At 39.1% G+C, this 15,252-nt stretch overlaps 1 protein-coding gene across 2 annotated transcripts in view; it reads right to left on the bottom strand.

Moving 5' to 3' along the window:
- LOC116696576 (centrosome and spindle pole-associated protein 1) overlaps positions 1-14,029 on the bottom strand; it is a 29,122-nt gene extending 15,093 nt beyond the window's left edge. The window contains exons 1-11 of one of the 2 annotated variants that reach the window (XM_032527649.1): positions 13,867-14,029; positions 12,781-12,882; positions 11,696-11,750; positions 11,373-11,476; positions 8,393-8,458; positions 5,930-6,240; positions 5,738-5,823; positions 5,192-5,288; positions 3,611-3,668; positions 2,984-3,261; positions 892-1,010 (exon numbers count right to left, since the gene is read on the bottom strand). In XM_032527649.1, coding sequence (XP_032383540.1) covers positions 892-1,010; positions 2,984-3,261; positions 3,611-3,668; positions 5,192-5,288; positions 5,738-5,823; positions 5,930-6,240; positions 8,393-8,458; positions 11,373-11,476; positions 11,696-11,750; positions 12,781-12,882; positions 13,867-13,869 — 1,279 coding nt within the window. In that variant the 5' untranslated portion in view covers positions 13,870-14,029. The remainder of the gene's footprint in view (positions 1-891; positions 1,011-2,983; positions 3,262-3,610; positions 3,669-5,191; positions 5,289-5,737; positions 5,824-5,929; positions 6,241-8,392; positions 8,459-11,372; positions 11,477-11,695; positions 11,751-12,780; positions 12,883-13,866) is intronic. The other variant, XM_032527650.1, reaches the window with a different exon arrangement.
- Positions 14,030-15,252: the final 1,223 nt, after the last annotated feature.

Below are 15,252 nucleotides of genomic sequence, written 5' to 3' on the forward strand. Positions count from 1 at the left end.
AAATAAAAAAAAAAGTTAAAAAACGGGGCAGGGGAATCTCTCCCATGTAGTAAAAATAGGACAAGGGGACAGAAATCCCAAACTATTTTGCTTTTAATTGAAGAAAAATCTATACAATTATGTAAACATCCATACAAATGTATACACATGTAATAACATAATACATGTCACGCATGACATTTAAGACCCTTAGAAAGGTCTGATGTGCAATTTTAGTTAAACCATCCCATAAAATGTCAAACGATCAATTGAAATTGAATTCTGAGGGCCATCCTTCTTTTCTTTAACCCTCATGTTGTCTTCAGGTCAAATTTGACCCATTTTCCGTTTTTTTATCACAAAAAAATGGGCCTTCAAAATAAGCTCTGAAAATGTCAACATTAGAAATATCAAATATATTTGGAAAAAACATAAAAAAGCACCAGCAACATTGAAAATGTGACAAAAATGTCGGAAAAACGATAATGTTTTCATGGTTGACGGGAAGACAACACAAGGGTTAAACATAAACAGTTATAATACAAATCAAGGCCAAATCACGTGTTTTCACTCCATAAATGGGTTGGACCAACTTTACAGTCAATAGTTAGACCCTAATGTTCACAGATTAGCAGCTAGCTTCTACACACCTTAGTAGCCCGCATGAGCTAATTACATGTATGTGAATTAATTTAGCCCGTCCTCTACATGCGTTGTCCTATGAAAAGGGTGGGAAATTCATTTTTTCAAGGGGCCACATGAGAAACAGGGACTGTTCAATCTCAATACTGTAATGTGAGTAAATGTATTTCATAACTTTCCACCTCTGCATTTGTAGAGTTTGATACCAATTTGTTTACTATGTGTGATGTAATACCATAGCCAAGAAAGTTGTTTTAGACCAGTGCTTACAGTAGGCCACGTTTGGGTCAAGCAGGTTTCTGGTGCCGTAGTAGTGATGGGGCTCTCCGTATGGGTTTCTGTTGGTTTCACTGAGAGTGGAGGGAGGATGAGGAGGGAACATTGGGATTCTGAAGATACAAAGTAGGATAACAAATTATCAATGATGTTAACTTACACAGTATCCCATTTGCAAATCTAAAACTTTCTGCAGGTCTTTTCTGGCTGCATTTGAAGAGTTAGGTGTTCTACAACATAGTATAAGACATACATAGTATTACAATTTATAGTATCAAATCATAAGTTATCTCAAGACACAGATCGAGTAGGTCTAGACCACACTCTTTAATATACAAAGACCTAACAATTCCAGTAATTCTCCCAAGAGCAAGAATTTAGTGCAAAAAGTAGGGAGGAAAAACTCCCTTTTAGGTAGAAACCTCGGGTGGTGAGAAAGAATTCATTTTAGGGTACTTGTAGTACAGGGTTAACTAACTAGGCCAAAGTAATACTGACCTAAAAGTCACTTTGTACTGAAGTTTATTTTTTCACAATGATAAAAAACCATGTCAGATATCTTGCAAGCAACTTGCTTACCAGCTGTGACCACAGAGTTTAAAGTGAAAATCCTTAAGATCTCAATGAAACACTGCTTTTTGGGATTCACATAGCGGCTGGGGCTCAGTGCTAGAGCGGTCGCCTGCCAATCGGAAGGTTGGTGGTTCGATCCCTGCCCCTGCAGTCATTGTCGAAGTGTCCTTGGGCAAGACACTGAACCCCAAGTTGCCCCCGGTGCTGCGCAGCGGAGTGTGAATGTGTGTGAATGTTTATCTGATGAGCAGGTGGCACCTTGTACGGCAACCCCGGCCACAGTGTATGAATGTGTGTGAATGGTGAATGTTACCTGTATGATGTAAAAGTGCTTTGAGCAGTTAAGACTGGAAAAGCGCTATATAAATACAGCACATTTACATAGCCTTCACAGGCACAAGAGATCCACAGGAGAAGATGCATGCATGGAATCCAAAGTTACCATGATTATCTCATTGATACTGTATAACCCTTGAAACTGTTCACTATTGACTCTCCCACGGGCACATCAGAGTTGTAATAAGTTACTGCTAATGGCGCCTCACCGACATCACCAACTCTCTGCTGTTGTGTGGAGAACTACTCACATTGTGTGTGTGCAGCAAATAAATCAGCTTGCAGCTGCTTCATTGTTGACTTCTTTACTTCCAAACAATGCAAGTTTGTTTAGCTCTTCTATATTACTGACTAAGTAGCTGCTAAATAAGGGTTTATGCCAGAGCGGAAGAAGTATTTAGATCCTTTACTTAAGTAAGTAATTGTTAAACACTAATACCACACTGTAAAAATACTGTGTTACAAGTAAAAGTTCTCTATGATAATGTTACTAAGTAAAAGTATGTAAGTATCATCAGGAAAATATTTTTTTTAAAAGTCCTCAATGTAGAAAAATCCTCACATTTTAGAAATTGGAAACGATCAAAACTGTTCTGTCAATCAACTCAGTGTTTAATGGTCTAATTATTTCAGCTGGAGTTATAGGCTGTTATAGTGTTGCGTAGTCATATTTATAATAAAAGTTTTTTGTGTCAACATTTTTTAATTTGTTAAGTAACTAAAAGGTTTCAAATTAATTTAGTGGAGGGAAAATAAGACATTTAATGACAAGAAAAGTAAAGACTCAAGTAATGTACAAGTACCCCAGATTTGTACTTGAGTACAGTACTTGAGTAAATGTACTTAGTTACATTCCACCACTGGTTTATGCAGTGTGTTAATAAACAGTAAATTTCAGTCTTGGTTGGTTTGGCGACATTTGCTGGTGTTTCAAGACGTGTAGCTTACGTGAAGTTTAAATATCAAGGGTGGGGTGGTGATGGGGCAGTGGATATGATACATGTCTTTGGTGTGTTAGATCTGGGTTTGATTACCATTGCGATACATCAACCAATGTGTCCCTGAGCATGACACTTAACCCCTAGTTGGTCCAGAGGCGTGCTACCTCTGATATATAGCAACTGTAAGTCGCTTTGGTTAAAAGCGTCAGCTAAATGAAATGTAATGTAATGGATACCTGGGAGTGTCCATGGCTCTGGGGAAGGAGGGGGCAGCAGGCTGGCTGTTGGGAGACACACCTCCTCCCCCCAGGCTTAGGGCAGAGCTGTACTCCAGCAGAGGGGACTGGAAGGCAACATGGGGCTGCTCAGGAGGAGGCGTCTCTCTGTCTCGAACAACGGTATTCACATTATTGTGGAAGCCTCTGGATGAGGTTTCACTCTCTCCTGTTGCTGAAGGCTCTAGCACCCGATGATTCTCTCTTCTGTGCAGTCCAAACTGCCTGATTCGGTCCGGCTGATTTGTGGATTGAGAGATAAACAAATGTGATGTAATACAGCATATCGTCACTGTCGGGCAGCAAACCTTGTATCTCTGTGTTTTGTCATTTTGTTGCTTCCATAAACCAATGCTATTGGTCAAAAAAATGACTATACTGCACTTTCACTTAAAACATAATGTCTATGTTGGTTGAGACACAACCACCATTCACAGATTATGTTCTTGCAAATGTAGCTAGAAGGCAAAATCCTCAAAACGTTCAGTGAATTTGTATCCATCCACCGTGACCGGAAAAAAAATCATTCAATCAATCAGTCTTCTTTACCCAAACTTAATGAGAGACGGTTGTCAGGCACGTGCTCACCTGTTTCTCGGGATCATTTGCCCCGGTTGCAGCAACCTTCAGCCCCAAATCTTTCTCCCTGCAACAGGGACACACATATACCATTGTCTATTTTTAGTATTATTATTAGTTACACTCTAGAAAGCATTTAATGACACTGGGACACATTACGTGTTGCCAGGATGTTGCTGTCCCTATCTTATAACGGACATCGTATGTATCGTACATAGCCTCAGAGGTGACACAGAGGGAAAAAATAAATAAAATAAATTACATGTACTGGGGACTAACACTTTTGCAAGATACTGACTTTGTTTTGCGAGATAGAGTTTTTATTTGCGATATCTCACAAATCCAACGAACAATAAGGCTAACTTAGCTTGCTAGTTAGCGCGTTAGCTGGTATCTAACTAGATTACATCTCCTTGGTTGTCTAAATACATCCAACATTTATTTTGATAAGCATTACTAATTAATACATGCCAAAGTAAAGTGTTACAATGGACATTGTTGTTGACTGTTGTCAATGACTGCAGGCTAACCTTAGTAGCTAGCTAGTATCTAGCTACTAGCATGACAACATCTCCTTAGTTGTCTTAATACTGTAAATTCATCGTTTATTTAGATACGCATGTAAACGATCAGGAACAACGAAAACACAATGTTTACCGTTTACCGTGAATATTTTTTACAATGAAGCGGTGAGTTCATGAGTTCGCCACATAGCTAGCTTGCTATAACATGGATGTATTAAGAGAACGAACTAGCTATACTTGTAAGTGACACGAGAAAGAATGTTTCTACACTATTGACATCAACAGTCAACGACAATGTTAATTATAACACTTCACTTTGGCATGTATTAATTAGTAATGCTTATCAAAATAAACGTTTGATGTATTTAGACAGTCAAGAAGATGTACTCATGTCATGCTACTAGCTAGCTAGCTAGATACAAGATAGCACGCTACGCGCTAGTTGGGTTAGCATTATTGTTTGTTTGATTTGCAAGATTTCGCAATAGTGTTTGTCCCCAATACATGTTATTTTGTTAATTTCTTTTTCTTTCACGTCACCTCAGGGACTCCATTGTATCGCGATTTTTTTTTTTTTTTTTAAATTTAAAATCGATTTTCCCTAGAATCAATACTTTTTTATACTAATATTCACCTAAATCTTTTCTGTTTATACAGTACTGCTGACTGTGACTACGTGATATTGGTTTCCAAAACAGAGTGATAGCAGAAAATGCAGAAAACAGATGTCATGCACTTCTTTACAAATGAAATAAATGTCAGACTGACTGACATGTGATGTGCATTCTTCTTAGAATACAGTTTTTTATAAATGGCTCATAATAAACTGTCTCTAGAAGTGTGTTATTCAACCTTTGTTTTTGTTAAAGAAGGGAAAGAAAATCACAATACTCAATATTATACAATCGCAACACTTCTAGAATCGCAATTTATGAAAATCGCTATACAAATCGAGTTGGCACCCATGTTTCGTGAAAAAAATGAAATCGGGACAATATCATTATTATTCTTCAGGTGTTAGATTCATAAATTGTACATGAAAAGACAAGGATTATGGGAAATGCACCTCTTCTTGTTCCTATGCTGTTCAGCTATCTGCTCCTGCAGTTCCTGTCTGTAGCGCTCCTTCCTCCTCCGTAAGGCATCTGCTGTATCCGCTGTTCCTGAAAACATGGAATTCCAAAAAACAGACCAGATCATTACTTTGTAGCAGTTTAGTGAAAGTCTGTTTGGTAATACATCAATAAAAACATTTATAAAAAACAATTTAAAAAAAAACACTTCCTTAAAAATTCTTTACCAACCAATAATTCTGTTCTGAACTTAAGATACATTTTAGAATTAACAATACAAATTTAAATTTTGTGCAGGGTCATTTCTTATCAAATTAAACATTTGATTTTTAAAACAAACAAACAGTTGCACAAAACAACTGACCAGAGCCAACATCTGGCTAAAAGGACTACAGTTGAAAATTAGACAGCTGGCTGAAAATGGCACATTTACAGAAATGTTAATCATTGTGCCTTGTCATTATGAATAAAATTTCATAATGACATTTTGAATGATATTTTTTATTTTAAAATTTTTTTTAATATGAAAGTCCTTTTACCTATTAAAAGGCCAGTGGAAAACTCTGCATCCTCATTTCTGGCCAGTGCTATCAATCCCCTGCCTACTGGATTGTCCCTCTTCTCCCTGTGCAAAGACAAATTAAAAGATGGACAGAAAATTATAAATAAGGGCAAACAACAAGTATGCTATTTTATAACATGCATATTGAACATACATAAAGAAAACGTACCGGCCAGAAGTCCTATTGGATGGTCTATTCTCTGAATTGGCCTCAGCCGCTATAAGTCTTGGTCTTCTTCCTTCCATCAACTCCAGCTCTTCCTCCTCAGAGTCCTGGTCCATTAGTTTTCCCAGCCGGTCCCAATGCCTGTGGAGGACTGTCGACTGCTCCTCGTCTTCCTCGGGGCGGAGGGTCTTCACCTCAGCGTGGCGCGAAGCCCTGTGCAACCCCCTACACTCCTCCGTTAGAGTGGCGGCATCCCTCCGTGAGGGGGGGCACTGTTTGGGAAAATCCCTTGCCTGGTTTTCAAGCAGGTGTTGCTGAAGGAAATGTGATTGAAGGAGCAATGTTATCAGCTATCAATAGGTCCTCATTTAACATAGGGCTGTGCAATTAATCCAATTTTGGTCGTGATTTCGGTTCCTAACAATAGGGCTGGGTATCGTTGAAAATTATTCAATACCGCTACCAATACCGTGACTTTAATCCCGGGTCCTTAACAATACTTTTTTAGATATATGATGAGATTTACTCCTTTAGGTATTGAAATTGGTGTAGAATGACGAAGCATTTTTCAATACTAGTTACTAAGGAGGCAATCAGCCTAAAAAGTAAATCGCAAAAGGTACTCCGAACGCAGCAGAAACGCAGAACTGAGTACATTTTAATATCTACTTACTTATCGCAAGTAATATCGTTATCATGATTTTCCATGTTATCCCATATTTTCCTCATATGGTGAAGCCCTAGCGCGAGTGAATAGAGCTTTTGGTGAGCAAGAACAGGGGAGCTAATTCCGTTGTCACTGTTTTCTTTTTATTCAGCACATGTGACAGCTTTCCAAAAGTCAAGGAGTTTAATATCTACCAAAATATTTGTGATTATGATTTTTTTCCGTACTCAAGCAGCCTAATTGATGCATAAATGCTTGGTTGAGTGCAATCCAAACCACAACTCAATTTGTTTGATATAGATCTGCGGTTTCCAAAATGTATTGTCCGACATACCCCCAGAGCTACTGTATGTCTGGTTACCTCAAGTACCCTTTCATTAACGCCACCCGTGATGCTCCAAATGCAGTCATTTAAGTTGATTTGAAACTGGAATTTATTTAATTATTATATATAAAAAAGTGGATATACAGTAACTGTGGCTGTCATAATATATACTGTATTTTTTTCAAACAATTGGGACTATCAATGTTTAAATTTGTATTATTACCACTTGGAATGGCAGATGCCAGCTGATTCAATGGTCTATCCATTAATTTTAGCTATTATTTAACCATTTATGTATAACTTTTAGCCAAATATTTCAACTTCTCTGCTCGCTTTGTCTCTTGTTTGCACTATACGTCACTATGAGTTCAGGTGTTACCTCTGATTTTTGTAATCAACTTGTAGTTTCCTTCTTTCTTTTTTTCCAATTGAGTTGAGCCAAATGAGTTGAGCTATTGCATTCTTTCCATGTATCCACTGAAAACTTCAGGAGTACCCCCTGAGGAATACATGTACCCCTGGTTGGGAATCAATCTTTTTTACAATAGATCTTGAATGCATTTTGTATATTATGGGAAATAAACAAAGGCCCTTTGGATCTTTTATAATAATCCATCTATAAAGAATGAAGGGGAAAGTTAGCACAAGGTTTCTGTTTCACCTACTCCATTCAAATAACTCTTCCATAGAGTTTAGCAGTCATCCAGTAAGGAGGAAGTTCAGTTATTTTTGTTAAATAAAAAAGCATTTAGGTAGTAAAACATTTTTGGTTTATAGTTGAGTGTGTAATATGCCAGCAACAGTCAGATTTGTGTAGAAACTTAATTGCCCTGTCCAGTAAAAGACATGGTTTTCAAATCACCTGACATCATTAAACCTACATTGTGTAATGTTTTGAGTTGATTCTTAGCAATTTAACATTTGTTCTTTCACAAATATGTGCTTATTCATGTGTAGTTACTTCCAAATAATCAAAGTATTGTTGTAAGCGTACAATCTGCCATTCAGAATATGTACAAGCGAGTTGCTCGAATGGCGGCAGCCATGGGGCTCCATCTTTAAAATGCATTAGCCAAAGAGGGACATCCAGTACCTCCGCCTTTCACACTTTTACACTCAGTGGCAACGTGATGAATGCAAGGGGGAGATTACTCGGATTTGAAAGCCTGTTGAAGATGGAGGACCACGCCTCGAGGACATGTAACGGAGTCGCCAAGGAAGTTAAAGAGAGAATTACAACGCAACAGGCAAAGCAACCACACCAAAGTTAATATTGGAGTGGCTAGAACAGCTGTGTGTAAACCATGGTGATACTAAGAGCTAATTTTGGGTTGGGCCACCGCAGGAGTTAAAACGCGCTCGGAATGGGAAGGGCTACAAAGTAAAATTCATTGGGTTGTAATATACAATACCACCGCTAGATGGGAGACATTCTTACACAATATAGCTTTAATTAATTAAATGAGACACTTACCTTGATAGATTTCCGGTTATTGAGGTGAATTAATGGTCCCAGCTCTGCATGGTCAAAGTGCTTTTTCTGTAACATAAAATGCTACTATTGATTTCAACATTGTGAATTTGACCCTTCCTATAAACAGATTTAACAAATCTGCGTTGACCTGAGATCAAGCCAACGCTGAAATCTAAAGCTAAAAAAAATCCTCAAATGTACCTACCTGTTTATATTAGTATAAACGATGAAGTTTACATTGAAATTTGTGATATTTAACTTGAGCACATTCATTACACCAGATTAATAGTAAATATAGTGTGTTTCTATACTGTATTTATATTCCATAACATGTTGTGATTAACAGCACATTCAGAACAGAGAGGAGTTGATGCAAGGTTTCCATATTAAATGACATCACGCAGTAGACGCCCACTTGAAGTCAAATGCCTGGTAATACACAACTTGGTCCTGTGATATTTCCAGACTGTAAACACTGCTCATGATACCTGAACACTACAGGGATCATGGGATACTGAGAGCTGCAGAGGGTACACCCACTGTGTCCTAAAATACAGACAAAAGGTTTCTGCATTTCATGACCTCATTTGGAGGGGTCTGGATCACAGCTCTGTGTTCTCTCATCCAACTCTCATAACTCTCGGGAAGTGATATCTATGTTCAGTTTGTCACACAATAGAACGGTTATTTCTTTCCCCCTTCTTTCTTTTTCACACACACACACACACACACACACACACACACACACACACACACACAACACACACACACACACACCACACACACCACACACACACACACACACACACACACACACACACACACACACACACACACACACACACACACTTTATTGATGATATACTGTATGTGGTGGAACATGCTGCTCTTTGTGTTGTTTAATTGCCCCCCTGGAGATGAATAAAGTGATTTTAACTGAAAATACAGTGAGAGCCTAATGGAGCAGTGAGGAATAAAAAGGTTTTTCAGCCCATGGCTGTCCACAGCTCTTAATATTCAGTAACAACCCCGCCTAAATTTAAGAGTACTGTCAGGGTTTCACAAAGTCAGTTGTGAGACTTGTTTAAGACCATTACGACTGAAATGTAAGACCTACTGTATATCACAACACAAAAAAAAGCAAAGCTGTTATGTGGGTCTGGCCTAGAGCTGGGGCCGTGGCTAGAGCAGCCAGAGACTCGGCAGAGCTAAGTGGCTGAGGGCCCTTTGCAGCAGGTAGATATTTCTCACACCCAACGTTACCAGTTTCATTGATTTCTTGCATAAGAAGCAGTAGGCTTCAAATACCTCGTTAGTACTGGCTTTACCAAGCCCTAAATTCTGATTTTGTTTTTTGAAGTATTGCTTAACGTGCACTTCCCCATAGCTGAAGAATGAAATCAGTGGCGCAATCCAAAAGAGACTGGAGCCGATAACACAAAATGTGATTGGCTGCCATTTAAGTTACACTCTGGTCTCATTTATAGTCATAATATATTGAGTAAATACAGTTTTGGACTAGCGAAAGACCCAGAATTAAAGAAATATATACATTCTAAAGCGCTGCGGGAGCATTTCATGAGCATTAGAGGTTATTTGAATAGAGCGCTTCATGAATGTAGGGAAATAAAGACCTGTAAAGACCTAGAATACCCACACACACACACACACCCACACACCACACCACACACACACACACACACACAACACACACACACACACACCCACACACACACACACACACACACACCACACACACACACAACCACCCAACACACCCACACACACACACCACCCACACACACACACACACACACACACACACACACACACACACACACACACACACACACCCACACCACACACACACACACACACACACACACACCGAAGTTAAGCCCTTTAAAGCAACACTAGAGAACCTTTTGTGTCATCAAATCTAACAGGGTGAACGGCACTCTCATTTGCTTTGCTGCTCTCTACCAGCTATAACCGCACTATTCTAGTTTGCCAGATCGGGTAGCGGATTTGTAGTTCCAATGAAACAATTCCACTTCCAACCTGTAGGGGCTAATGTTGGGTACTGAAACGCGGTGCCAATATGGCCCTGGTTCCGACATAAACCGTAGTAACGGGACTGAAAAAGAAATTTTGGTGCCTGACTTTACACTACACTCAACAGCAGGTAACGTTGGCCTACCTTTAATTAAATTTTATTTATGTAGTGCCAAATCACAGTTATCTCATCTCACAGGTCTAGACCGTACTTAGATGTTATTTACAGAAACCCAACAATTCCCTATAGGTAGCAGCTGGATTAAACATGGTTAAAATGCTGACAGCAAACATTATACAGCGTGTTCACTGTGGAGGATTCCAACAGCGGGAAGCAACAGTCTGCTCTGCAGCGCAGCAGCTGCCATTGTCAAAATTAAACAACACAGATGATGCGTTCACTTAAAACAGGGAGGCTCATGGTGCATTCCATGTTATTGTAAAATACACTTTTCCTATCCGGAGATTGTTTTTGTCGTTCAACAGCAATTTACTGGTGAAATGAGTTATTGTTATAAGTTATAGTTATTACATTGTTATTAAATCTTTAATTTTGACCATATGGCCTTGGCAATAAACAGCACCGTTTTAAAAGTATCACTTTAGCACCAGTATCGGGGGGAAAAACCCAAACAATACCCAACCATAGTAGGGGCACCAAAGCTGGAAAAGTTACATAGTGTGGCCTTAAGAGGTGGAAAGACAAAACTGATCTAGTGTGATCTCTGTATGAGTTCTTAAGGTACTTTAACCAAAGTGTATGATGGAAACGCAGCTTTACAGTACAACTGAGCTCAATTTAAAACTAGAACATATTAGAAAATATTGACAGATGTAGAACAAAGCCTGAACTGAGCTTTCAGCTTGCCTGCAACAGCCAAACGCCAGCCACACATGAGTAAACAGGTAAGTGTGTGTGAGTCACCTGAGCCGTGTAGCGCCTGTAGTCCATGCGGAGCTCGTGCTGCAGCCTCTGTTTCTTCCTCTCGTACTCGACACCGAGCGGTAGACCCACAGCGCAACTCTCCTCTGACAAAACACATCCGTCAGGGGAAGAGTTTCAGGCCAAAACAAGATTACTACTGTACCACTTTCATAGAAACAACATATCTACTCTAACAAACATAACTCACAAGACAAGACACATTGTGGGGTACTATTAATGATAGACTATTAGTTGATTGTTATTTGCTCATCTTCTTTTTTGAAAATAATCATCAAGGAGGGGAAAGTGGTTATGAAATGTACCTTTGGGAGGGATGTTCTCCTTAATGGTGGACCCATAGGCTCTGTGGGGTTTTGCCTGTCAGTAAAAACAAAGGAACATCATGCATTAAAAGATATCCGCAATAAGATGGCTGGAAATAGGTTGTGTCTTTGCTCGGTTCATAACTTTACGTTTCCAAACAAATATACTAAAATACTTTCCATCCTTTACAATTAAAATGTTTTGCATCCCCATAAAATGAAGTGATTGAAGCCGTATTTACTTTTTAATCAAAGAATCTCCAAGTTGAATTTTTTAACGCAATTTGAAACCAACTTCATGAACACGAAGCACAAGTTTGAAGGCTATAATAGAATAGCAGAAAGGATTTTAGGCTATAAAAATAATTGTTTACCAAATACTTGAAAATAACATTATATCGTAGAACTGTATACATCCATGCTTTGTGACAAAAACAATGAAGGAGTTATTTCATCTTATGAAAGGATATTGCAAATGTTAGACCTTTGTGAACGAAATTTAAAAAAGGTCCAATGGCATGAAAATCTCACTTTAAGAGTTTTTTTAACATTAACATGAGTTCCCCCAGCCTGCCTATGGCCCCCCCAGTGGCTAGAAATGGCAATAGGTGTAAACCGAGCCCTGGGTATCCTGCTCTGTCTTTGAGAAAATGAAACCTTGCTTATTATGAAGACATAAGGGGCAAGGTTACCTCCCCTTTCTCTGCTTTGCCCGCCCAGAGAATTTGCCCCACCCATGAGAGAGAGACATCGTGGCTTTTGAACAAGTGGAAGTTGGTCAAAGACTCCCCCCCCGTACAGTACAGTATTAGGGGACCACTAAGACCTATATAAAAGCATCCAAAAATCATGTCATGTGACCTTTAAGACTTTCTAAAGAAATTAAAGACTTTAAGGCCTTCTTTTTTAAATATGATATTTAAGCATCCATATTTAACAAATGAATATAATAATATATGTACAATATTTATGAATGAACGAATGAATTAATGAATGAATGAATGAATATATAAATATATATACCAAATGGTTATTTATAGCAGACTAGTTTAGAACGTATAACCTAAGCTATCATTCCAACACACCCTTATTTCCATGTAAGGAGGGTCTTGTTCTAAACTGGCTATATCCTCAGCCATTCTCGCCTTCCGCTCCCTGATGAAGTTCTCCAGCTCCTCATCCAGCTCCTGTTGGCAAAGTCATACAACCCAACTCATGTCAGAACAAAAAAATACTGTGTCCGGCATAACATATAACAGCATTGCATGAAACCCTGAAAAAGGATGAAAACTCAAAATGAATACTTTTAATTAGTGAAGATAAGAACGAATATGTAATAGGCATAACAACCACTTGAAAAAAATGGGTTCTAACTATGTGCTATGAAGGACCAAATGTATGCAGGTTTCAAATCCAACGCCTACAGCATATGATTTAATTACGTTACATTACTTTTCAAACTAGTTCTCCTCTCTCCAATAAGGGCTCATCAATTAGTTCTCCTCTCTCTAATAAGTGCTAATCAATTAGTTATCATCTCTCTAATAAGTGCTAATCAATCAATCAATCATCTGCAAGCTGAAATACAAATTTGTTTTGTACTGCTGTGAGGCACTTTGCAGTTCACTTTACTGGTGCATTATCTGTGGAAATGCAACAAAAGTCCCTTTTGGGCCTTTCCAACACTGTCTAATGTGCCATAAAGTTGGTTTTTAGTGGGTGCAAAATAGTGGTCGCATGCACCTGAAGGCCAAGTCTGTAACATTACTGTCGCTTTAATTTCCCGTTGTCAGGCAACCACAATGAACACGATGGCGTCACATTCCCAGATAACATTAGCCCTCTTAACAAAATTAGCTTAGCGGCTATCGTCAAAACCACAACTATGCAATTATTATTAGCTAGTATAAAACGACTAACGTTAACACATGTGTCACGTTGTATGAAGTAAGGGTTATGTTGTTAGTTTAAAGTAGCCTATAACGTTATCTTACGTTATTTAGCTAGCTTGTTAGCTTTAACCAATGGAAAGGCAAACCCAAACTAAAGCCATTAAGAACGACACAAACATTAGGAAAGCTAACCTCAGATAAGGACTAACGTGAGCTCCTCGCCCAGCTAGCGTTAGCCTCCTAAAGTATATATTCAAAAAAGTATTAAACAAAACCCACCATTGAACAATGTTTGGATATGACGGAATAAGGCAATGTTTGTTAGCTGGCAATTGTTGGCGCCGCCTTGGTCCTCGGCTTTATGGCTTTGAGCCCAACATCACAAGCGAGTAACTAATAACATTGCACTAACGTTACTTCCGGTTTTTAAATGTCAAAGTAAAACCCCATGTGAGAAATCCAGCTGCACTGTCCCCTTGGGGTCCCACCATCGATATTGTTATATCTCAGTTGGTTATGCAATTCTGCAACTCTGAAAGCATTTGACGTGTTTATGAGTGTTTTTTTATTGCTAAACGACAGTGGTCACAACTGAAACCACATGTGCAAAATTCTAACCCCAGTTTGCACTACCAACAGTCACCTGAGCTAAACAGTTCACGTCTCCTGAAAAACTCATTCACAGCAACATAACCCTTCACACATGTCTCAAAACAGGCTTGGTGGTGCAGCCAAACACTATGCACAATATTCATCAACACGTCATTCAGAAGAACACGCAGAGTAAAAACCATAGACTGTATATCATTGATCGGTCTATGGTAAAAACAAATCACACACCAATACCCAAATGTTCATTTCCCCACAGTTTTACTCTGCCTTCTCATTTACTCCTCTGTTTTCACATTTTATTTGTGTTGGTCTTTGTTTTTGTGACACTAGTGGAACACAGATCTTTAGTTGCTTAATGTGTTGCGTTGGTCGATGGAATTTCCCCCAGAAATGTTCTGTAAAGCCCAAACTTTGACAACACAGTTTATGCTCTTACTTTGAAGGCAAAGTGATAAACTTCCTGACTTTACTTTCTCTAACTTGACTTGTCATGGCTCAGCTGTGTGGCATCTCAGCTCAGTTTACTGAGAGCTGCACTGATGCTCATGCCCACTCCCCCCAACCCCCATCCACTTTTGGGGAACACATGCTGCATTCATGTCCTTATGTATATACTGTATATATAGTTTATTTTTTATAAATTAACAAAATGCAGTGAATGAACAGAAAATGAATCAAATCAACCACTGAAATCAATATTTGCCTTTGCCTTCAAGACAACATCAATTCTTCTCGGTCGACTTGCACACAGTGTTTGAAGGAACTCGGCTGGTAGGTTGTTCCAAACGTCTTGGATAACTAACCACAGATCTTCCTTGACAGTTTTCCCTTCACTCCAAACATCTTGAGGGCCCTGATGGGAGACTGGCCAGCGAATCTTCTGCACCTGACGTCAAAGGGATTGCACCCCCCACCCCCTGCTTCGGTATTTGTCTGCCATCTCGTGCCATCACTTGGCCGTCTTCCTCAGTCCGGTCAAGTCCAGCAGGTGTTGGTGTTTCTGACACCAGGACAATGTCTGGCCTGAGCATGGTCACTGCGATGTTTTGTGGG

This window comes from Etheostoma spectabile, chromosome 10, assembly GCF_008692095.1.
Source record: "Etheostoma spectabile isolate EspeVRDwgs_2016 chromosome 10, UIUC_Espe_1.0, whole genome shotgun sequence".
Taxonomy (NCBI): Eukaryota; Metazoa; Chordata; class Actinopteri; order Perciformes; family Percidae; genus Etheostoma; species Etheostoma spectabile.